The 24,982-nt window shown below is 39.8% G+C and overlaps 2 protein-coding genes across 5 annotated transcripts in view; one reads left to right on the top strand and one right to left on the bottom strand.

The window, feature by feature from the left end:
• The window catches only part of NAA50 (N-alpha-acetyltransferase 50, NatE catalytic subunit), a 43,168-nt gene extending 25,758 nt beyond the window's left edge, over positions 1-17,410 (bottom strand). The window contains exon 1 of one of the 2 annotated variants that reach the window (XM_084873984.1): positions 17,079-17,410. In XM_084873984.1, the coding sequence (XP_084730110.1) occupies positions 17,079-17,086 (8 nt within the window). In that variant the 5' untranslated portion in view covers positions 17,087-17,410. The remainder of the gene's footprint in view (positions 1-17,078) is intronic. The other variant, XM_084873985.1, reaches the window with a different exon arrangement.
• A 731-nt stretch (positions 17,411-18,141) lies between these two features.
• The window catches only part of ATP6V1A (ATPase H+ transporting V1 subunit A), a 58,047-nt gene continuing 51,206 nt past the window's right edge, over positions 18,142-24,982 (top strand). Inside the window, exon 1 of one of the 3 annotated variants that reach the window (XM_084872034.1) lies at positions 18,142-18,273. The gene's annotated coding sequence lies outside the window, so the exon portion shown is untranslated. Of the gene's footprint in view, positions 18,493-24,982 lie in introns of all 3 variants that reach the window. The other 2 variants (XM_084872033.1, XM_084872035.1) reach the window with 2 other exon arrangements.

Below are 24,982 nucleotides of genomic sequence, written 5' to 3'. Positions count from 1 at the left end.
ATCTTAAAATAAGACAATTAAGTTTGCCACATTGAATGACTTTTCCTTTACTACTTCTTTGTAAAATGCAATGCTGTATGATAGCATTTTACACATAGTAGTACTTCTTTCAAAATTGGAGTCAATCCTCTCAAACCCTGCAGCTACTTTCTCAACTGAGTTTATGTAATATTCTAAATCCTATGTTGTCATTTCAACAATCTTCACAGCATCTTAATCAGAAGATTCCATCTCAAGAGACCACTTTCTTTGCTTAATCACAAGAAGCAATTCCTCTTCTAATTTTAGTTCTCTTGTTATTTCCACATCTGCAGTTACTTCCTCTACTGAACTCTTTAAAGTCACTCATGAGGGTATGAATAAACTCCCAAACTCCTGTTGATGCTGATTTATTTTACCTCTTCCCACGAATCACAAATGTTCTTAATGGTATCTAGAATGGTGAATCCTTCCAGGAGATTTTCAATTTACTTTGCCCAAATTTATCAGTCATCACTATCTATGGCAGCTAAAAGCCTTACAAAATGTACTTCTTAAATAATAAGACTCAATGTCCAAATTATGCCTTGATCCATGGGCTACAGAATGGATATTGTGTTAGCAGGCAAAAAATAAATAAATAAATAAAAATAATAATCTTGTACATCTCCAGCAGAGTTCTTGGGTGACCAGGTGCACTGTCAATGCGTAATATTTTAAAAATCTTTGAGCAGATTTCAACATTGGCCTTAAAATATACTCAGTAAGTCATCTTGCAAACAGATGTGTTGTCCTCCAGGTTTTATTGTTCTATTTCTAGAGCATAAAGAGACTAGATTTAGTATAATTTTTAAGGATCCTAAGATTTTCAGAATAGTAAATAAGCACTGGCATCAACTTAAAAGTCACCTAACAAGAGAGTCATTTGAAGCCACGCATTGACTTCTCTCTAGCTATTAAAGTGGTGGATGGTATCTTCTTCCAATATAAGGTTGTTTCATCTATATAATGAAAATCTGTTGTTTATAGTGTAGCCACCTTCATTAATTATCTTAGCTAGATCTGGATAATTTGTTGCTTTACTTTAAACTTTTATGTTATATAGAAGACTTTTTTTCTTGAACTGCACGAATCAACATCTGCTAGCTTCAATCTTTCCTTCTGCAGCTTCCTCACTTCTCTCAGTCTTCAAACAATTGAAGAGAGTTAGTGTCTTGCTCTGGATTAGGCTTTGGCTTAAGAAAATATAGCCAGATCGATTTTTAATCCAGACAACTAAAATTTTCCTTATCAGCAATAAGGCTGTTTCACATTCTTATCATTCATGTGTTCAGTAGAGTAGCACTTTCAAATTTTCTAAAAGTTTTCCTTTGCATTCAACAACCTAAATGATGCACGAGGCCTAACTTTGATCCTTTCTCAGCTTTTGACATGTCTTCCTTACTAAGCTTAATCATTTCTAGCTTTTGATTTAGAGTGAGAGACATATAATCTTCCTTTCACTCAAACACTTAGAGGTGCTTGTAGGCTTATTAACTGGCCTAATTTCAATATCATTGTATCTCAAGGAATAAGGAGGCTGGAGAAGAGGGAGGGAGGCAGGGAAGGGGTTGATCAATCAGTGGAGCAGTCAGAATATGCATACCATTTATTAAGTACGCCATCTTATAGTGGTGTGGTTCAGAGCACCCCCAAATAATAATAATACTAGTACATTAAAAGATCACAGATCACCATAAAAATTAAAAACTTTGAAATATTGCAAGAATTATCAAAAGGTGACACAGAGACACAAAATGAGCAAGTGTATTGGAAAGATGATGTCAAAGGACTGGTCCAACCAGGGTTGTCACAAACTTTCAATTTGTAAAAATACAGTATCTGTGAAGCACAATAAAACCGGATATGCCTGCATAACAAGGATTTCCTTTGAAGTACTCCAGCAAAAAGGGAAAACAGAAACATATGGGTCAGGCAAAGATCAAACAACAAGGAAATTCTACTTACTAGAATTATATGCATGAGGGCTTACTGCACAATTTATTTTGTATGCATTTGAAAATTTCCATAACAAAAAACAAAAAAAAGCAAATATTGCATAAACCTGGAGAATTTTGTTAACTTTTACAGCAAATTTGTCCAGGAAAGAGCAACGATGTTATTTTTGATATTAAAACTCATGGTAAAAAATACTTGAAGTCTTATTTATTCTTTACTATTTGAAAAAGGAAAAGAAGGTGTAAACTTCAAACCTTTAACAAACCACATCTTCTAAATTTCTAGCTGTACCAAATTCTCAGTTTATACAAGAGAATGTGAATGAGAGCTGGATGACAATGAGTCTTCCATTCTGGTACAGACCTCTCCTCTTCTACATTGGCTACTCAGGATAGCCTATCATGGTGTGAATAGTTACATGTCCTGACTTTTAAATGATGCCTAATGTTGGAAGCAATGTGGGTGTTCAGTAGATAAACAAATTAGATAGAAGCAATGTACTTAGACTTTTTCCATTAATTTAACTCGTAAGAAAAGAATTCTTTTTTTAAAATATATTTTATTGATTTTTTACAGAGAGGAAGAGAGAGGGATAGAGTTAGAAACATCGATGAGAATCATCGAGCAGCTGCCTCTTATACACCCCCTAGTGGGATGTGCCCGCAACCAAGGTACATGCCCTTGGCCGGAATTGAACCTGGGACCTTTCAGTCCCCAAGCCGACGCTCTATCCACTGAGCCAAACCGGTTTTGGCAAGAATTCCCTTTTAAGAATTATTTCCTGGAATATGAAAAATGCATAACGGTCCTAGCTGGTTTGGCTCAGTGGATAGAGCATCAGGCTGCGGATTGAAGGATCCCGGGTTTGGTTCTAGTCAAAGGCACGTTAACAGGTTGTATGGGGCGTGTAGGAGGAAGCCAATCAATTATTCTCTCTCATAATTGATGTTTCTGTCTCTCTCTCTCTCCCCCTTCCTTTCTGAGATCAATGAAAATATATTTTTTAAAAATGCATAATGTACATCTTCTGATTATGGGGAAAGGTCACATTACCAAGAAATGTCCATAGTGAGAATAATATTTAAACACAGAATTACCAAAAGTAACACTTATATTTTAGGGGTAAAAAGAATGAGAACTCATAAAAATGTTTGAGAAATAATTTTCATAAGAGTAGGAGAAATATCTGGAGAAGCAATGTCACAAAATCCAGGAGTGGATTCCAAACCCAGCTATACACCAGAATCACCTTGCCAGTTAAAAATTCAGATTTCACATTTCACCTTAAAATATTTATTTTTGTAGTTAAGCTTGTTATATTAACCCTACAAAATTAGCTTCCATCTAAATTAATAAACTTCTCATTGTATGTGTGTAAATTTCTAAATTAAAGTGGGCAGAAAAGTAAAATACATCAGTGAAAAAATATGCTATATGATTAGAATGGATTTCACATATTAATTATTTCCTCTATAACATAGAATGTTTTACTATAACTATGTGTTTGACCTAGCTAGTATTGAAGAGCTGTGCCTCAAATTCAAAATGGTCCAACTCAAAATCTGGGTTAATCTTTGCACTGACTGCTTACCTCAGAAAAAGATCTCAATATAATTTAATATAGACTATCTTAATTTGCCAGTTTAAGACCTCTACTCTGCGGCCAGGCCCGGAGCAGCCGGGTCTGCTGTGGCCTGGCCGAGAGCAGCGGCTGCCAGGCTGGGAGCGGCCAGGCCCGGAGCAGCGGCTGCCAGGCTGTGAGCGGCCAGGCCCGGAGCAGCCGGGTCTGGTGCGGCCAGGCCTGGAGCAGCGGCTGCCAGGCTGGGAGCGGCCAGGCCCGGAGCAGCGGCTGCCAGGCTGTGAGCGGCCAGGCCCGGAGCAGCCGGGTCTGGTGCGGCCAGGCCTGGAGCAGCGGCTGCCAGGCTGGGAGCGGCCAGGCCCGGAGCAGCCGGGTCTGGTGCGGCCAGGCCCAGAGCAACAGCTGCCAAGCTGGGAGCGGCCAGGCCCGGAGCAGCCGGGTCTGGTGAGGCCAGGCCAGGAGCAGCGGCTGCCAGGCTGGGAGCGGCCAGGCCCAGAGCAACAGCTGCCAAGCTGGGAGCGGCCAGGCCCGGAGCAGCCGGGTCTGGTGCAGCCAGGCCCAGAGCAGCGGCTGCCAGGCTGGGAGTGGCCAGGCCCAGAGCAACAGCTGCCAAGCTGGGAGCGGCCAGGCCCGGAGCAGCAGCTGACAGGCTGGGAGCGGCCAGGCCCGTAGCAGCCGGGTCTGGTGCGGCCAGGCCAGGAGCAGCGGCTGCCAGGCTGGGAGTGGCCAGGCCCAGAGCAACAGCTGCCAAGCTGGGAGCGGCCAGGCCCGGAGCAGCAGCTGACAGGCTGGGAGCGGCCAGGCCCGTAGCAGCCGGGTCTGGTGCGGCCAGGCCAGGAGCAGCAGCTGCCAGGCTAGCAGCGGCCAGGCCCGGAGCAGCCGGGTCTGGTGCGGCCAGGCCCGGAGCAGCAGCTGACAGGCTGGGAGCGGCCAGGCCCGGAGTGGCCGGGCCCAGAGCAGCCGGGTCGGGTGCGGCCAGGCCTGTAGCAGCAACAGCCAAGTCCAGAACAACTAGGTCGGGAGCGGCAGTGACCAGACCAGGAGCAGCTGGTTGTGGAACGAACCAGAGCAACAGAGGCTAGACCCGGAGCAGCCAGGCCTGAAACAGCTCGCTCCTCACCTGTCCCTGCCCACGGCTGCCTCTCAGACATGGCTGGAAACTTTTGCGGGAACTTGAGGGTCTGCTGAATCAAGTGATGAAGGCTTAGATCTGTATGTGTTGAGTTAGTATAGCGCTGGGGTGTTGATCTGTGAGTGCCTTGGGTGGGGCCTGGATGAGGCTGGTTGACCTATTTGGAAATGTCTTTTGTGTGAAGTGTATCATTGGGCATGTGGAGGTATTATTGATATGAGAAAATGCTAAGTAACAGATTTACTATCTGAAAAGGGATTTACTATCGGGGAAAGGGAGGAAGAGACTGAACATAAACTGTGCACCTATGGATGAGGACAATGGGGGATGGGGAGGGGGCAGAAGGTGGGGTGGGAACCTGGTGGAGGGGGGAAGAAATGAGGAACCTTTGTAAAAATATGAACAATAAAGATTGATTTAAAAAAAAAAAAAAAAAAAAGACCTCTACTCTGTAGGTAACCCCTTAATTCTTAGCCTAAAAGTTAAATCAGCCATGTGGTTTAAAAAAAAAAAAAAATTAAGCTGGTTGCTAATATTTAAATTATTTTACACAAAGCTTACATTTTTTTATTTTAATATTGATTTCAGAGAGGAAGGGAAGGAGAGAGAAGAATATACATCAATGATAAGAGAATTATTGATTGACTGCCTCTTGAATGCCACCCTACTGGGCATGTGCCCTGACCAGGAATCAAACCGTGACCTCCTGGTTTATAGGTCAACACTCAACCACTAAACCACACTGGTGGGCACAAAGCTTACATTTCTTTTGTTTTACCCATTTACTTTATCTATTCTGTCCCAGGTTCCTATTGCCACTGGAGCTTACAACCGCAACTATAAAAACCCGAGGGCAGCCCAAACCGGTTTGGCTCAGTGGATAGAGCATCGGCCTGTGGACTGAAGGGTCCCAGGTTTGATTCCGGCAAAGGGCATGTACCTTGGTTGCAGGCACTTCCCCAGTAGGAGGTGTGCAGGAGGCAGCTGATCGATGTTTCTAACTATCTCTCTCCCTTCCTCTCTGTAAAAAATCAATAAAATATATTTAAAAAAAAAAACAACAACAACAAAAACACACCTGAGGACAGTAGTTATTAAAGACACAAAATTATTCCCTTAGCTCAAGTAAATTCATGGACATGTTTTTTTTTCTCTTGTTTTTCAAATTCATAACAAACAATGCATCTTCACATCAAAAGTTTTCAGACTAAGGATCTAAAAGGGGAGACACTGATGTAACAGAAGTGCTCACAGAAAATGTGTAATAAGTACTGGCCAGTGTGGCTCAGTTGGTTGGAATGTCATTCCATGGATCAAAGATCTCGGGTTTGATTCCATCAGGGCATATGCCTGGGTTTCAGGTTCAATCCTCGATCAGAGCACATAGGGAAAGGGGGGGTAGCAACTGATCAATGTTTCTCTCTATATATAAATTCAATAAAAACATATCCTCAGGTGAGGATAAAAAAAAAAAAGTGTACCAAGTCCTTAGATCTGGGAAAACATAGCTACTTGCCTTTAACTTTCTAGAACCCATTAGATTAAGGTGATCAGATTGTCCCGCTTTTGGAGGGACAGTCCAGATTTCTAACAATTTTTCCCGTGTCCTCGCAGCATTTAAAAAAAAAGTCCCAATTTTTGGCAAGATGAGGAAGATTCTTTCCAAAAATCAGGGCTTTTTTAAAACACCGCGGGACACGAGAAAAATTATTAGAAATCTGGTCTATCCCTCCAAAACAGGATGATCTGGTCACCTTACATTAGATATTGTTTTGTGCCAGCACCACAAGATCAGTCTATTATTCAGTCAAATTCATAACCTTTGAACTTAGAAAATGGTAGTAGGAAATCTTATAAAAGACCATGTGATAAAATGAAATATTGCTTAAGTACTTAGCACACCAACATCAGATAATAAGCACTCAAATGTTTAGCTTTTATTAAAGGTAATCTCAATTATGCCCATAATTTAAGAACAAAACTCAGTGGCAGTATTCTACAAGGCCACAAGATGGAGACATGACTACACGACAGTGGGTCCTCTTCTACAAATTCTGACTTTTAAAGTCACAAAGCAAAAAATAAAAAATGAAGTACAGAGAAAGTTGTTAAAGCCTAACTTTATATTTTAGATAGGTATTAACTGCACCTTGGCACAAAATTTTAACTTCTTGGTCACTTCATGCGCAGAGTGTTTTTGATCTGTCTAAAAATACCCATTTCAGTGCAAGATCAGCTGCCATCTCTAGTCTCTTCCATCCTGCTCCATTGTGACAATCAAAAATGTCTCCAGACACTACCCAGATTTCTGGAGTGGGCAGGAGGTGTAACTCTGATACACAGTCACTATTCTAGATAGGTTTAGCAGGTATCAAAAAAGTGGTGATGTGTGAATCAGCTCTCCAAGCTGTGTGATTGCAAGTATCATGTGTATAAAACCAGTAATTATTTAGCTGGGTACTGGCAGTGTTAAACACACATGGACCAGTCTACTCAAGGCTATAATCTAAAAAGAATCCCTATGTTCAATTAGGAGAGCTCCTTTCCAGCTCTGGCTTTTTTCTTATGACTGTCTAAATGTTGATATTTTTATACTTCGAAATCTCTGAATCCAAACATATATTTCTAACTGCTTACCAGTTAGTTATCTCTATAGGAATATCAAATTCAACACATCGAAAACTAAAGGCAACATTCTTTATAGGAAATTAAAGGATCTACCTTTATTTGCTATCTTTATTTATAGCCCACCGACTCATAAAATACAGAAATGTAGTTTTAGATGTAGTCTTATGTCCTATTTTAATCCCCTTTAATTCTGCTTCCCAAATATCTTCATAACCTTTTCCTATAGTTTTTTGGGAGTGGTTCAGCCATCATTTGAATCCAAAACCTCTAATGAAAGGAAGTAAGACTAGAGGAAAGGAGACAAAGCCATCAAAAGCAGTCAGATAATATAAAATACAAATCCAATCATTTTACTTCTCTGCTTAAACATTTTCAGCAGCTATGGCCCTGGCATTACACCAGAGCAAGGAGGATTTGGGAGAAGGGAGACATGTGGAGATCCAATAAGGAAGCCCACTCTCCCAGTGTGCTAAAGAATGTGGTATTTTGCATTTGAATAGCTATAAACTTCCTCCAAACTCCTGTGGCAACATTTTTTTGGAAGTTGGCTTAATTATATAAATAAAAAAGTAAAGTTTAAATTTGCCTCATAAAAAATCTAGAGGACAGAATGGAAGCTCTTAATTGATTATGTCTTGTATTTTTCTTAGAAATGTAAAGTGTTATTAATCTAGGACATGCAAAATATATTTGACTTGCCAGCTTTAAGAGTCCAAAGTGCAACCGACATGATTCTGTCAATATCCCGAGCCCAGTAAGCAACAATCTAAAGAATATCCAGGTGTCTTCCCATTTGGCCCTCTACAGCGGGGATCTGGTTAAGGCATATACAAAAATCAACCAATGAATAGATTAGTGGAACAACAAATCAATGTCTGTCTGCTCTAAGAAATCAATTAAAATTTTTTTTCAACAGCTACACATAACCTAACAAATAAAATTCAAACAATACTACATATAAAACTCTTCATCATTTAATTGTGGCTACTGGCCTAGTCTTCCCTACCTCCCTCTCTCATTGTATTTTTGGCCATAAGAAATATTAAAAAATCCCAGTCTGTCTCTTTCCTTCTTGGCTCACCTCTGTTTCTGTGCTTATTAGTGGAGGACATGTTTATAGCTATAAAAAATAAAAATAGAAGTGCCACTGGGGGGAAGTATGGGAAAGCAAGTCTCAAGAAGACACAAGAGCAAAATAAAGAAAGATAACAATTCAAATATGATTCCAAAGTTCTGTTTCTTGTTAGAAAGTTAGAGATTATCGAGATCAGGGATGGCAACCATGGGACATATTATATTATGCTTTGATTAGTTGAATGGAGGACCAGACATTTAGCATATTACAAATTACATATGTAATTTGTAATTTATTATATAGGATACCCTCAAAACCAACTTTTAGAAACTATTAGTAAAAAAAGAAAAACTATTAGTTATTTCTATCATCTCAGATAAAGGTATTTTATACCACTCCATGGCTGAAATGGCAGCCACAACATCTTTCTCCATTTCTTTAAAGTTTTTCCGAGTGCCCCTCAACTTCTCCATCAGCTCTTGAAGAACAGAAGGGAATGCTCATACACTGCTGGCAGTATAAACTGCCATTATCTTTCTGAAGTTAACTTGGCAACAAATTTCAGAAATTTTAAAATGCCAGTACCTTCTCATAAAAAAAAAAAAAAAAAAAAAAAAAAAAATCATTCCTAGGGAATCATCCAAAAGAAATAATTAAGTATGTGTGTCAAGTAGTTTTATAAGAAAGTTTTCACTCCAGCACTTTCGAGGACTAACAACTGAGAAGACTGGACTTGGAAATCGGGGCTGTTCTTCTACCCCACCTCCCTGATCAGCTTCAACAATGACAGAGGCAGCTGAAACTGGTTTGGCTCAGTGGATAGAGTGTTGGACTTTGGACTGAAAGGTCCCAGGTTCAATTCCGGTCAAGGGCATGTACCTTGGTTGTGGACACATCCCCAGTAGGGAGTGTGCAAGAGGCAGCTGATGGATGTTTCTAACTCTCTATCCCTCTCTCTTCCTCTCTGTAAAAAAATCAATAAAATATATTTTAAAAAAAGAAAAAAAAAGAAAATTCACTTTTTTTAAAACAAAAACAAAACAAACAAACAAACAATGACAATGACAAAGGCAGAACATAGGTTGTACTAGTTCCAGAAAGGTAAATATATACTTCCATTATCCCTTCCCCATACGCCAGGAATATTATGAGTCACATATGTAATTTGTAATTTACTAATATCTACATTAACACACCAAAAAGACAGGTGAAATCATCTCAACATGCAATCAAAATAACAACTATTAATGATTTTTTTTTTTCTTAAATCTTTTTTTCATACCAGGTCATTAAATCCAGTGAATATTACATTTCTAGCACATCTCCATTCACACATATTCATTGGAAAGATCTGATCTGTATTTGCATTTCATAAAATTTACAGACCTATATATCCAAATTGTTCTAAACATACTTAAAAATTGCCCTAGCCAGCCGAAACCGGTTTGGCTCAGTGGTAGAGCGCAAGGGCATGTACATTGGTTGCGGGCACATCCCCGGTAGGGGGTGTGCAAGAGGCAGCTGGTCAATGTTTCTCTCTCATTAATGTTTCTAGCTCTCTCTCTCCCTTCCTCTCTGTAAAATATCAATAAAATATATTTTAAAAAAAAATTGCCCTAGCCAGTTTGGCTCAGTGGATAGAGGGTCAGCCTGTAGACCGAAGGGTTCCAGGTTCAATTCTAGTCAAGGGCACATGCCTGGGTTGCAGGCTCAATCCCCATTAGGGGACATGCAGAAGGCAGCCAATCAATAATTCTCTCTCATCATTGATGTTTTTATCTCTCTACCTCTTCCTTCCTCTCTGAAATCAATAAATACCTATTTTTAAAAACTGTCCAATAACCAACTTTGAGTATCAGTTTTTAAAGTTAAAATTTAAAATCCAGTTTCTTCAAGCCATTTCAACTGCTCAATTATAACTAGTCACTACTATATTGGACAGGAAGGGACTAAATTGTGCCAATGAGTGAATGTAAATAGATGATGGAAAAAGAGAAAGCTGTGATCCATGATAGAACAATTATGTAATTTTATAACTATTAAACTATAATTCATACAATTTCATTGCTATGATGGAAAGGAATTTCTATTGGTCACTACTAGTATTCTAATGCATTACTAGTATGTAGACAGGTGGTTCTCAACCTTCCTAATGCCGTGACCCTTTAATACAGTTTCTCATGTTGTGGTGACCCCCAACCATAAAATTATTTTCGTTGCTACTTCATAACTGTAATTTTGTTAATGTTAATGAATCGTAATATAAATATCTTAGGTGATCTTAGGTGACCTGACTAGCGGTTCTCAACCTGTCATGACCCACAAGGTTGAGAACTGCTGTTGTAGAGCCTAAGACCATCAGAAAACACAGATATTTACATTATGATTCATTAGCAGTAGCAAAATTAGTTACGAAATTATGAAAGTAATTTTATGTTTGGGGGTGACCACAACATGAGGAACTGTATTAAAGGGTCGAGGCATTTGAAAGGTTGAGAAACACTATTGTAGACTGTGCTTTAAAAAAAATTAATCTAGAAGGTGTATCTTTCAGGTGGTATACAAAACTGGAAGCAATAGCTAACAACTGGAAAATAAAATGAAGAGTCAAAAGGATTTCCAACAAGCCAACAAACATAAAGGATGTAGCACAGTGAAATTTAATAAAGATATTAGTTTGGTCTGGCAAAAGCACTGGCTGTGAAAAATAATGCTTCATATGAATGGCCATTAAAAGTATTTTATAACCCCAAAACTTTTGATTATTCTTTGTTTTGTTCAGAACTTTATCAAACAGTTGTCCATAACTTTGGAAAGAAATCATAACACTTGATATTATATTTATACTATAGGCCCAGTGCCCAAATTTGTGCATGGGTGGATTCCAACACAGCATTATCACCAATGTACATATCTATACTGGTAGCAGATATACTTTTTATTTATACTTTTTTAAAAAAAATTTATATATTTTATTGATTTTTTTACAGAGAGGAAGAGAGAGGAATAGAGTTAGAAACATCAATGAGAATCATCGACCAGCTGCCTCTTGCACACCCCCTACTGGGGATGTGCCCGCAACCAAGGTACATGCCCTTGACTGGAATCGAACCCGGGACCCTTCAGTCCGCAGGCCGACGCTCTGTCCGCTGAGCCAAACTGGTTTTGGCAGCAGGTATACTTTCTAAATTACAAAATGATTCTACTTACAGACAGATGCAAACATCTGGTCTTTTTATTTATGGTATAGCTGTAGCTGATCATTTAGACTGAAATATAGTTTACTTTCCTTTATTTCTCTTTTATATTAGGATATTATATTGACTTTTAAAATAAATGTGGTACAGGAAGGTTAAATATGAATTTATCTTAACATAGCAAGGGGACATTACAAAGTATTTGTTAAAGTCCGATATCTCAATCAACAGCCCACAAGTTATCAGCTTCATAGAAGCAAGAGGTATAAATTGAAGGTTTACAAAAGTTCCTGAATTCTACTTCAGCCTGGCTGGCTTTTTCTATTTATTGTTTGTGTTTTTTCTTACAAAATTAGCAATAAAACCTTAAAAACTGTTTATTGAAGTATATATTGTTTACTGCTTACTGATTTGTTTTTTACATATGAACACACCTATGTAATCAACATCTAAGGTAAAGATACAGAATATTTATAGCACTTCAAAAATTCCATTTGTGCCCAACCAGTGAGGCTCTGTGGTTGAGCATTGACCTATGAACTAGGAGATCAGATGCCCAGATTGTGGGCTTGATCTCCAGTAGGAGATGTGCAGGAGGCAGCCGATCAATAACTCTCTCATCATTGATATTTCTCTCTCCTCCCTTCCTGTTTTAATTTTAATAAGGGTATTTTATACCACTCCATGGCTGAAATGGCAGCCACATCTTTCTTCATTTCTTTAAAGTTTTTCCAAGTGCCTCTCAACTTATTAAATAACCTTATTAAAACAACAACAAACTTCATTTGTGCCCCTTCCTAGCCAATAAGCTGTCAGAGACAACCATTGTACTGAGTTCTTCAATATAAATTTACTAGAGGCCCAGTGCATTTAATTCCTGCACGAGATGGGGGGGGGGAGGGGGGTGAACGACACAAAAGGGGAGGGTGTCCCTCAGCCTGAATTGCACCCTCTCCAATCTGGACATCCCTCTCACAATCTGGGACTGCTGGCTCCTAATTGCTTCTGCCTGCCAGCCTGGTTGCCCCCAACTGCCCTCCCCTGCCAGCCATCTTGTGGTGGCCATCTTGTGAAGGCATCGCAGGAGGGCATAACACCACCTAGGCTTTTATTATATAGGATTTCTGATCCCAGAATTTTATATTTTAACACTTCAATTACTAAACTATACCATTTCATATATTATATTTACACTAGAGGCCCAGTGCACGAATTTGTGCCTGGGTGGATTCCCTCAACCTGGCCAGCAATCAGGGCTGATTGGGGCTACTGACCACCAGAGGGCAGCTGCTTGAATTGAGTGTCTGCCCCCTGGTGATCAGTGTGCATCATAGTGACCAGCCAGTTGCCTGGTTGCTTAGACTTTTATATTGCTCCCAGCTGCCTGGGAGCCTGCAGGTCCTTATTCCCGGCTGCCAAGAAGTCTGCAAGTCTTCGCTCCTGGCCAGAGCACAGCGCCTGTAGCTCCTTCTACCACCACCCTGCGCCCTCCTTCTCATAGCAGGTGCCTCGCCTGGCCAATCTTTGTTGTGTTAATTTGCATACTCACTCTGTGTCACGGAGGTATGGTCAATTTGCATATTTATTATTAGTGTAGGTAGATTTTTGCTATTTTTCCACCTTTATTTTGTGCACATGTATTCACATATTGTTAGACATTTTTCCTAGAATTAACTTTTACTATACCTCAACTACAGATAAAGAATAAATGGATTTAGTTTTCTTTTCTTTTTAACCCTTTGCACTCCGAACCATTCTGGACATTGGCTACCAGCTACTCAACGCTACTTTGCGGTGGAGTGCATTGAAATAACTCAATTCCCCGAAATCACTAATAAACTGCAATGTCCCCTGAGAGGGGACAGCGGAGTGCAAAGGGTTAAATGTAAGATTTTATTTTATTTTATTATTTTTAAGATATATTTTATTGATTTTTTACAGAGAAGAAGGGAGAGGAATAGAGAGCTAGAAACATTGATGAGAGTCATCAATCAGCTGCCTCCTGCACGCCCCCTACTGGGGACGTGCCCGAAACCAATGTACATGCCCTTGACCAGAATCGAACCCGAGACCCTTCAGTCTGCAGGCTGACGCTCTATCCACTGAGCCAAACCGGATTCGGCTTATTTTCTATTATACTGATTAATTACATTGCCATCTCAGTTATGCCTGTGTATGGCATACCTTCATGCTTGAGTGTACAGGAGGCAGCTAATGTTTTGCTCTCACATTGATATATATACACACACACACACACACACACACACACACACACACACATATACACATCTCCCTTTCTCTCTAAAAACTAATAAAAACCCTTAAAAAAATAAACACACACATGCAGTAATTAACTGCAAATTTATCTATAATGGAGAAAAGACAAATACATGTCAATATAATGAAATGTCCTACTGCTAATAATAAAAACTAAATAAAGTAGGAAGAAAAGGTAAAATACTAATACTGTAAGTTTTTAAATGATAGGTAATATAGACGATATAAAATACTTAAATAGCAGACTGATTTAGAGTGTAAATTCTGTATTTGTTCCCAATTTTTAGATATTTTTATTCAACTTAAAGTTCAGCTAGCTTCAATAGACAATAAGATACTTAAGCAAATAAAATTTCATACGAAAATCATATAATCATTTTCACAGGTCTTTTTAAAAATATATATATTTTATTGATTTTCCACAGAGAGGCAGGGAGAGGAACAGAAAGTTAGAAACATTGATGAGAAACATCTATCAGCTGCCTCCTGCACACCCGCCACTGGGGATGTGCCCGCAACCAAGGTACATGCCCTTGACTGGAATCCAACCCAGGACCCTTCAGTCTGCAGGTCGACGCTCTAACCAACGAGCAAAACAGGTTTCGGCCATTTTCACAGGTCTTTTAACACTAACCACATTGTGCATGTTGATAGAAGTCTTTGAACTCAAGGATATTTTAAATGTCTATTGTGTTCATTTGTTTAGGCTTTTAAATACAAGACACGGAATAAAATAAAAAATTTTACATCCCATCTTACCTGGGAGTTAGTTCATATGTGAAGTTAAAGGCGCTATTCCTATGAAATCATCTTAAAAGTTTACTTCTAATAACACAATTTGAAGCTCCCAGAACTAGATTTAAGAACTCTTCATTTCAGGCATAGCTGATGCTATAGGTAGAGACTCAATAAAAATTTCCTCTAAATTTAGTCAGTTCCCCTAAATTTCACTCATTTATGGGGATTTGTCTCCACTGGGTTGATATACAAGAATAACTATTTTAAATAAAAGATAATTGCCTTATGAAGGTAGACTGTGATTACTACCACTGTTTGTCTCATTTCTATTGCCAACATAGTTATTAGAACATTACCCTAGCAAGACTGAATTAAACCAAAGATTTTGGATCCACGCATAAGAATAATTTATTGGAGGGCCTCCTTTTTAAACCCATGCACACGGTCTCAACAGGAACTCTTCTTCAGCCTCATTTTTATTACATTGACAGAAAACAAATAAATATTGAATGTCCAAGAGACTACAAAATTAAGTAAAAAACCAGCACCTACACTCAAAAAAAATCATCAAATTACATCTGTTCATATATAAAATAGCCAATCATCCTAGACCATAATTCAAGTGTAGTGAACACTTCTCATATTTCTCAAATGAAATCTTGTTTGGAATTCTTTAGAATCTGATGCGAAATAAAGGAAACATTTCTTCATGATTTTGAAATTTTAATTATAAGACATATGATCCAACAGTAAAATGAATCTCTAATATTTAAAACAAAATTAGAGTAAGGAATGGCATTACAGAGCTAAAGCCAGATTACACTTTTGGACTTCTGAGATCTCAAACACATAAATACACCAAGATAATATTTTCAGCAGTATGAGATTACTTGGAAGACTGACTTTTATTTCACCCTCAAAAGGGTTGTTGAATAGTTGGAAAGGCTTCATTAACTCAAAACACAGTTACAATTCTTTAACGGACTTGTTATAATAATAAAAAAAAAACCCCAGGCAGTAAAAAAGGAAATCTCACCCTTTGCAATAGAAGAGATGGATCCCGAGATCATTTTGCTGAGAAGAAATAAACCAATAAGAAAAAAGACAAATGCCATATGATATCACTAATAAGTGGATTCTAATGAGCAAAATAAACTGACAAAATAGAACCAGAGGCATGGATACATGGAACATACTGAGGGGAGGGGAAGAGGACTGGATAAAGGAAGGTGAAGGATTAGCCAAAGAACATACCTATATGCACAGCCTTTGGACACAGACAATAGTGCAGTAAGGGTAAGGGGGGCGGTGACTGGATGGAGGAGGGCAAAAGGTATGGGAGGATGGGACACATCTGCAACAGTGTCAACAAAAATTTAAATTAAAATTATTTTAAAGATACACTTACAAGAGTATAGTGAATATTTGAAAATTATCCACATATCAAGTAACAAAGGCATGATTAAATAAATTAAAAATAGTTCGATATATGCATTACTAGAAAATTACATCAATAAAAATAATACTTTCAAAGAATCTTGAATGAAAAAAACAAACAAGGAAAAAAAACCCTCAGGTATCTCAGAAAGCTTTTAACACCGATAAGATTATCGATACATTTCGTCCTCTAAGGAGGGTAAAGGCAAGCTCTCAAACAGCCAATATTTTAAAATACCGTGTTATGTAATTAATATTTTAACAGTATGTAATTTAATAGTAAGGTGACAGCTTATCCGAATGGAAATATTCGAACCAAGATAACCCCTAATTTTATCCAAGAGGAAAACTATGAAAGAATACTAACTCTGCCAATTACCTGAGGAAAAGCTTCCGGGTAACTGAAGACCCCCACAGGATGGGGGCAATACTCAACTCCTGGAGCAAGAGCTCCACCTACTGATCAGCAACACTTCTTCCTTAAACATTCTGGCACCCCAAGACTCCAGCGCTCACGCTCTCTCCGCCCCCCTCCACTCGGTCAGACCCAACCCAAATCCAGTTGAGTCACTACCTCTTAATACTCCTTGCTTTTTTATTCCAATTCCTCCTTTTTCCAGAAGGTCCTGCATCGCTCTCAAGTGTGAAGAAAACTGAAAGATGGCCAACACACCAAGGTTCCCAGTGTGGAGCTTATACTGAAGAGGACACCCAGACCAGTCCAATTGGAGCGGCGGGGTCTCGGCCCTCCGTCTCCGGGTGGGAGACCCCAGGCACCTCACCAGAGCCTCACCCCACGGCCACACTCAGTGGCTCTTCTCCAGTCCACACACTTGGTGCTCTAGGCCGGAGTCCTGGGCCGCCTGGGTCTTGCCACTGTCGGCCCCCTCAGCGCGCCAACAGCCGGAGCCGAGCCTCCGCCCCCTCCGTGAGCACAGAAACCCAGAAATCTCCCTCCGCCGGATCCTCGCCTGGTCTCTTCCCCTCCTTCGTCACCCTACCCCGCCGACCCAGCCCGGCCCGGCTGCCCTTCCTCACCCTTTCATCTTCCCCGCCTGCTGAGGCCGTAGTTACCGCCGATATCAACGCCGCCGCCGCCCTCAGCTTTCCGCGCCCTCCGCTCCGGGCCACTCAACTCCACCAGCCGGCCTCCTCGCCTCAGGCAGGGGGCTGAGCGGGGCACGGAGGCCGCGAGAGCGGAGCACGGCCCTGCGTCCCGGGAGGGGGCGGAGTGCCTCCCGCCGCCGCGCTGTTACCGCCGCTTCTCCACACGTGCACACGGGGCACTCGGCTCCCGCCCGCCGCCGCCACCGCCGCCAGCCCGAACCGCCGCCGCGTTGTGACCTTTCACCCCGCCCCCTCTGCGCGCCGGCGCGTAGGCCGCCTCCCGCGCAGCCGCGCTGCACGTCTCCGCGTACCCTCCTCCCCTCCCCCACCTGGGGACCTCCATCTTTCTAGTGGGCTGTGCCCTTTTGCGTCACCTTCCTCCCCCGCCCCCATCCCTTACGGCAGTACTCGTGAGGCATGCCCGGTCCGTCGTGGCGGTAAAATCCGGGTTTTTCCGCCCCTCTCTCGCCTCTCCCACTTCAGGAAGAGCAGCCTTTCCCCACCGAACCGGCTCTTCCCAGTGGAGAGTCTCCCTGATGACTTTCAAATGCTCTTTTCTCCGTCGTGCGATTTTATAAAAGTAGGTTCCTCTACAAGTATAGAAGTGTGTGGAAAACTCAACGTAAATGAGGTGGTGGTTTTGTTTTAAAAGACAAACGTAATTGGCCGGGTAACTTGGCTTCAGCCCAGCACGCTTTGAGGTCACGTGACTGCCCCAAGCCTGGGGTTTGGCAGTCCCGGCGCCGCGGAGGGGGAGGGAACTCATCGCCACTTCCGGTCTGTAGACGGTGGGGGTAGCGTCACTTCCTTAGCAGTCCAGGATCCTTTAGCCCGTTCCACCCGTGCCTTCCAGGTTGCACTTTACAACATAATCCTTATAGGAATTATTCTTTTAGAATTTAATCGCGACAAAATTAACGTTCAAACAATCCGCAAAAAAATACAGGCCCCAAAGAGGTAACGCGCCAGCTCGGTGACGGCAGGGCGGAGCTCAGGGTCACGTGACTGTCTAGACCCACCCGCCCCCCCTCCCCTTTCCCTTCTGCAGCTGAAGACTTCCCCTCCCTCACTGACCGAGCCTGGAGCTCCGGGGTCTGTGCTGTTCCTGCACCTCGCGCAGTGTCGGGTGAGCGGCGACCTGTAACCGGCGGCAGGTGGGGGTCGGAGAAGGGGTGGGAGGAGGGACAGGGTGGACGGCGGCCTCAGCTGTTCGGGGCTTCCTTCCCGCTGCCATCATCCCGCCCTGACCGGGAGCTCCTTTCGCCAGTCCTCCTCCTCCTCACCCCCGCTCCCCCACTGTCCTCGCCCCCGCGGGTGGAGACGTCCACTTTTCTCGGCTTTGGGGGTGAGTGCGGCCATTATGGTCCCCTAATTCGGAGTCTTTGGGGCTTCGGGTCGTGGGGTTGATGCAGCCATTCTTGGGGGGGCGGGGGGTCTGCGGTAGCCTGTCGTTTCCCATCCGCAAAGCCCATTCTTTGGGAGGGGCCCTGACCGCCTTCCCCTTCCACCTGCGGCTGGGAGCCGGGAAGACTGAAAAACCCTGGAGGCACAGGCGTCTCCCGTGCGACTGGCTCGGGAGGGGATGACACTGAGGTGGCCCTGACTGCAGAGTCACTGTAAAGCCTGCTTCCCAACGTGCTGTCTCGGTAATTTTGAGTTTTTAGCCTTGCAAGAGGCGTCCTGTAGGTGTTCACCTGCTTTGGGAAGGTAAAAAGCAAGCCTTTAGCGTTCTGTTCTGTGATTTTTATGGTGCAGGGAGGGAGAGGATAGTTGAAAGAATAAACAGGGGATGTAAGTAACCACAGTCTCGTATGAATGGGGAGGCACTGAAAGATGGCATTTCGGTGTCGTGATGGGAGACCGGCTGGTTTATGGGAAAGTCACCAGGTTTCACTGAAAGGGAACTAGTTCTTCAGAACACTAATTGGGCTGGTATATAATTGAACCAAATGTGTTTCACCATAAACTGAAAGGTGAAGTCTGTTGACGTGCTATGTTATGCCTTTGACGTTTTCTCTTGCCATGTCTCCCTAATATCGCCCTTACTTGCCACTCCCAAGCAATTCCCTGACCAGCAGTAAATCTATGTTAAGTAGCCCTTATGCTTCTCCTTAGCTTCCCCATTTGTAAAACTCTAGGCGACCTCTTCAGATTTTGATGAATAGTATTTTGTGAAAATACAGATTTTTTTCCCCCTGAGGTTTTTACCCAACCCAGTGTACTCCCATTTCATTTGCAATGTTTTGACTCCAAACAATGTGCTTTAGGGAAGAGTGTTTTTCAGTTTGGGGTTTAAACTCTTTTATTTATACTGCAAACATAGAAAGTCCCTTGGTTCATTTAAGTTGAAAGGCCTAGCAGAAATTATAATTTTGACTTTAAAATGTAAATTTCTAATCTGGAAAATAATATTCTCAGTTAAACTTTTTAATTTTCTAACCAATATAATTGAAGAACCCATTAAAAAGAGCTGGAAAATGAGAAAGATGGAATCATCTTTGAATGGTGAGTGTGACTGACTTATTTTTAGTTTTCTGTATCTTCCAACTTCTCGAAAATTAACTGGTCTGATTTTGTCAAGGAAAACAAAAGTTAAATTCTAGAGTAATAGTGATTTAACAAGACTTTCCCTCCTTCAGTGACATTCCATCAAATTAGACAAATTCCTGAAGTTTCCTAGAGGTTCAAACCAGTCCTGTCTGGATAAGACCAAAATGGGAAAGAAAACCAGCTAAAATGCAATGAGTACTATTTGGGGGAATGTCAGTATGAAAGAGGCTGAATGACTCTGCAGTTTTACTTCACAATTCCCCCAATTTTAGGGAACTTATTAAAGCAATAACTTAGACCTCTAACGAAATCAGAAAGATTAGCAGTAGGAATTGATACTAAATTGCTATTAAAGTTTCAGTTGAAAAAGACCTCTGACATAATACACAGTTTACACACACCAACAGGTAATTTGAAGCTTGGAAGTCACTAGACTAGCTTTATCAGTTAATTAGTATTACATGTAAAAATCTTACCATATATTGTATTAGGGAATTGTGCTATAGTCCAATATTAAATGGCACACAAGGATTTTTGTGTTAGGGTTCCTAATACCTCTTACTTGCTTACTCTGAGGTTTAATATATCATTGCCTTTATAGATGATCGCCACCATCAAGTATGCTTTCTTTCCCTATGGGCAGAGAGCCTGTAGGCCACATATTACTACACAATATTTTCTATTCCTCAGTTTTCACTTTTACCACATTTAAGTACTGTTTTCTGGGCTGTTACTTAGTAAACCATAAAGCTCCTAGTAGTTCAAGGACTGGACAGTGTCTCTACTGTTGTGTCTTCAGTACTAGGATGCTGATGTACCTGATAGGTACACAGTAAATTGTTTATTGAATGAGTGTTTGACAAACTGGACAAGGAAATTAAACTACTTTTAAAGCTCTTGCAGATCATAGTTCCTTCTGAGGTTGTGCACTATTAGTTTTCAAATATAAATTGCTAATAACCATCCAAGTCATGGTTAGTACAGTAGATATAAACCTCATGCTGAAACCGGTTTGGCTCAGTAGATAGAGCATCGGCCTGCGGACTGAAGGGTTCCAGGTTTGATTCCGGTCAAGGGCATGTACCTTGGTTGCAGACACATCCCCAGTAGGGGGTGTGCAAGAAGCAGCTGATCCATGTTTCTAGCTTGCTTTCTCTCTTTCTCTCTGTAAAAACTCAATAAAATATATTAAAAAAATAAAATAAAATAAACCTCAGATGGACTTTATTAGTACAGTGACCAGTTTATTTTCACAACACATTGGGATGAAAGTAAAAGAAAGGGATAAGAATGAGTTCTACTTAATGAAAAATGGGTTGTACAGACAACAAGTGATATAGCACTCAACTAAAAGTCAAGATCATCATTCAACTCTGCCATTTTAAGTAAAGTTGGAGTGTGGATTAAGGTTTTTATACTTAGCAACCTTCCTGTCAAGGTTACTGTGAGTTTAAGTGAGATTAAACTATAGATAACCTATGTGAAAATATTTAAAACCTAAGTGGTATTTTTTTTTTTTAATTCTCACCCGAGGATATATTTTTCCCATTGATTTTTAGAGTAAGTGAAAGGGAGGGAGGAGGAGGAGAAAGAGAGAGACATCAATCTGAGGGAGAGACATCAGTGCACACACCCCTACTGGGGCAAGGAATCAAACCTGCAACCCAGGTATGTGCCCTTGACAAGGAATCAAATCCATCACCTTTCCGTCTGTGGGCCAACTCTCTAACTCCTGATCTATAATATCCTGGGCTAACCTAAGTGGTATTGAACTGTAAAGCAAAATAGTACAGATTTTACTGGAATAGCTTTCCTAAGCTTTGTGAACTTGGACAGTTTACTTAATCTAAGCTTAAATTCCCTCATGTTTAAATCTATCCATAGGTACTATTAGATCATGAACGCAGAAAGCCTGGTCGCCCTAGGGTGGGGGTAAAGTAAATTTACAGTTGTGAGAATACGAAAAAGTTTATTCTTGTATTACTATTTATTAATGATTGTATTAATTTCCATATGAATAACTGTAAACCTATTTTTGACTCATCCTGAACTTTATAAAGAAGACTGAAGACATTTTATAAAATTGATTAACAGGTTTGGAGAAAGGAGTAGAATTTGAAATGAGGTTAGTGGTATTGAGGAAAAGCTAGAATTTGTAATGAGGCCATTCAGAAAAATAGGGGAGAAAAAAATATATACTTTTAGCAAATATTATAAAGCAGATTTACTAATAGGAACTGAGAAATATCAACATAAAGACCATTTTTTTGGCAACTACAGTGACTTAATATTTTCTATAAAAAGATTTTCCAAAGCATATGATCATTAGTATGTGGAATCAATTTAAGGAGGTAGTTCTTCTATTTCTAAATTATTATCCCTACAATGGATTATAGAAATATATTAAAATTGTACAGACCTATAGAAAACATGAGTTTACAGTTATGTTTAAGATTTAAGTGTTTTTATATCTTATTTTTACCCTCATATGAAATAGACATAGACATGTAAAAAATATAATGGAGAAATGAAGTAGAATAAAATTTTTCCCTTCCTAGATTGAGATGATTCACAAGGATTAGTGGGTTTGTATTGGAAAATATCAGTAAATTAAATAATTGAAGCATAGCTATCATGAGTTTATGTTTCACCTTACTCTTGAAAAAAAATTATTACTCATTTGTTCTGAGGAAAAATTTGATTAAGAGATTATTAGTAAAACTTTAAGAGTTTTACTATTTTCTTTTTTATATTATGAAATGAAAGTGACTTTGGTTTAATAAGTGTATTCTCTTATACATATAGTACATATATTCTGTACATAGGAATGTGTACAGAATATATGTACTATATGTGGCTTCTTTATATCCTTTGTTTTACGACTTCTGTTCAGGTAGATTTCAGGCAGTTCTGAATGATGGGTTTTCTGTACCTTAGTTGTAATGTTGATGTGGTTGAGGGAGGATGTGAGTGGACATTTAATACCTACTCTGGAATCTTGACCAGAGTCTTCCTCATATAAAGGAATTTAATATTTGGGACAGTATATGTATTGAATGGGAAATAAGGGCACATATATAGTAAATGTAACTGACATAACTTGTCTGTCGAGAAGAAAATAAAATCGAGCCAGGACTTTGCAGAATTGCAAAATAAAATTTCAGATTATTAGAAGCTTAAATATAAATAATGAAATACTTAAAATATTAAACTCCCTAATTTTTTTTATATATATACAAGATTGGAAACTTAAAAGTTATAAAAGCAAACATAGATATATACCAAAGAATTTTTCAATGTCAAAAATAAAGGACAAAACAGACTGGAAAAAAATGTTTGAAATACATACATATAACATAAAATTTAGCATTTTAAAGAATTATTGCTGTTAAGAAAAAATTCTCACAATAGAAACATGGATAAAACATATGACCAGAATTTTCTAGAAGAGAAATCAAAACATTCAACAAACTTATGAAAAGTTGCATAACCTCAATAGTAATTAGTATAGTAACAATAGAATATTCTTTTCTGACTAGCATAAGTCAAGTGGTAAACCTTCTGCTAGCAGGGATGTGTGGCAAAGGATTTTCTCATTTGATACTAGTGAAGATGTAAATTGTTACAGAGTTTTTAGTAAACCATCAGGCAATAGCTGTTATTGAAAATACATATTCTGCCACCCAGCAATCCCACTCTGGAATTTTTTTCCTAGACATAAAAGCAAGTTAGTAAGCAAGTTTTTGTTTATTTATTTATTATTTTTAAAATATGTTTTATTGATTTTTTACAGCGAGGAAGGGAGAGGGAGAGAGAGTTAGAAACATCGATGAGAGAGAAACATTGATCAGCTACTTCCTGCACACCCCCCACTGGGGATGTGCCTGCAGCCAAGGTACACACCCTTGACTGGAATCAAACCTGGGACCCTTGAGTCTGCAAGCTTATGCTCTGTCCACTGAGCCAAACCAGTCAGGGCAGAAAGCAAGTTTTTACATGAATGTTGATTGCAGCAGTGTTTGTAGAAGCAAAAACCTAAAAACAAAGGGAATGCTTGTCAATAAGGTTATTAAGATGCCTATATATCTATCTATATACATAGATAATGGCACAGGCATATTATGGAATGTTTTTAGATCAATTAAAGTTAAATATGTACTGTTAAGTTAAAAAGACTTCCAAATACATCCTAAAAGGACTTCGATTGTGATTAAGATTAAGTGAGAAAGATAAAGTTTAGAAAAAGGTATTATAATGAAACCCCATTTTTGTAAACCAGTTAAATACCAGTTTGTTTTTGCTTATGTGATTGTCAACACTGGAGGGAGGAAATAAAAGAAAAGGAAAAATGCAGAAAGAAAAGGGTAGGGTATTTGCAATAACATGCATGTAAAACTACATGTCTGTACAAAATGAATTTCAGGAAAGGATAGTCACCAAAATGTTTACTAGTTACCTCAGAGAGGTTAGATGGGCATTTCAGGTGATTTTTATATCCTTCCTTATACTTTTCTGTGTTACTTGTCTCTATTTTTACAGTCAATATATAGTTACTGTAATCAAGCAAGCAAACTATTTACATTTTTTAAAAGGTATTAACGAAAGGAAAAATACTATTTGAAATGGTCAGGAATGACATTACCAGAATTCTTTTTGTCTCAATTACTTAGATATATGAGAGGAAAGTGTATAAGTTATCCATAAATTCTCTTTAATTTTGTATATATGATAACCTTTGAACACCCAATAAGAATTTGTCATTAAACATGTACAGGAGCCCTAGCTGGTTTGGCTCAGTGGATAGAGCGTCGGCCTGTGGACTAAAGGGTCCCAGGTTCGATTTTGGCCAAGGGCACATACCCAGGTTGTTGGCTCAGTCCCCTGTGGGGGGCGTGCAGGAGGAAACTGATCAATGATTTTCTCTCATCATTTATGTTTCAATCTCTCCTTCTCCCTTCCTCTCTGAAGTCAATAAAAACGTATTTTTTAAAAAATGTACAGGAAAATTATAGACATTACCAGATAAAGTTACAAATATACATTTTGTTTTTGGTATGGATGTTAAGTCCTCTGGGATTGCTTTCTTCCTTGGAGATACAGAGCATATTATACAAGTTTGAGATCTGTCACCTGACTTAATCATATGACAGAAAAAGTATCCTATAAGGAAAAGTTCACATTTGGGTTTTGTAAACTAAAATAAATTGCTATGATCTATTGAAAGTTAGCCCTCAACACAAGGGTTTGTCTCGCCCCCATCCTCTCCCTTCCCCGAGGGCCACCTG

This window comes from Pipistrellus hanaki (assembly GCF_964339955.1).
Source record: "Pipistrellus hanaki genome assembly, chromosome: 2".
Taxonomy (NCBI): Eukaryota; Metazoa; Chordata; class Mammalia; order Chiroptera; family Vespertilionidae; genus Pipistrellus; species Pipistrellus hanaki.
Note: the sequence above shows the minus strand (reverse complement) of the source record. Positions and strands in the feature narration are given on the sequence as shown.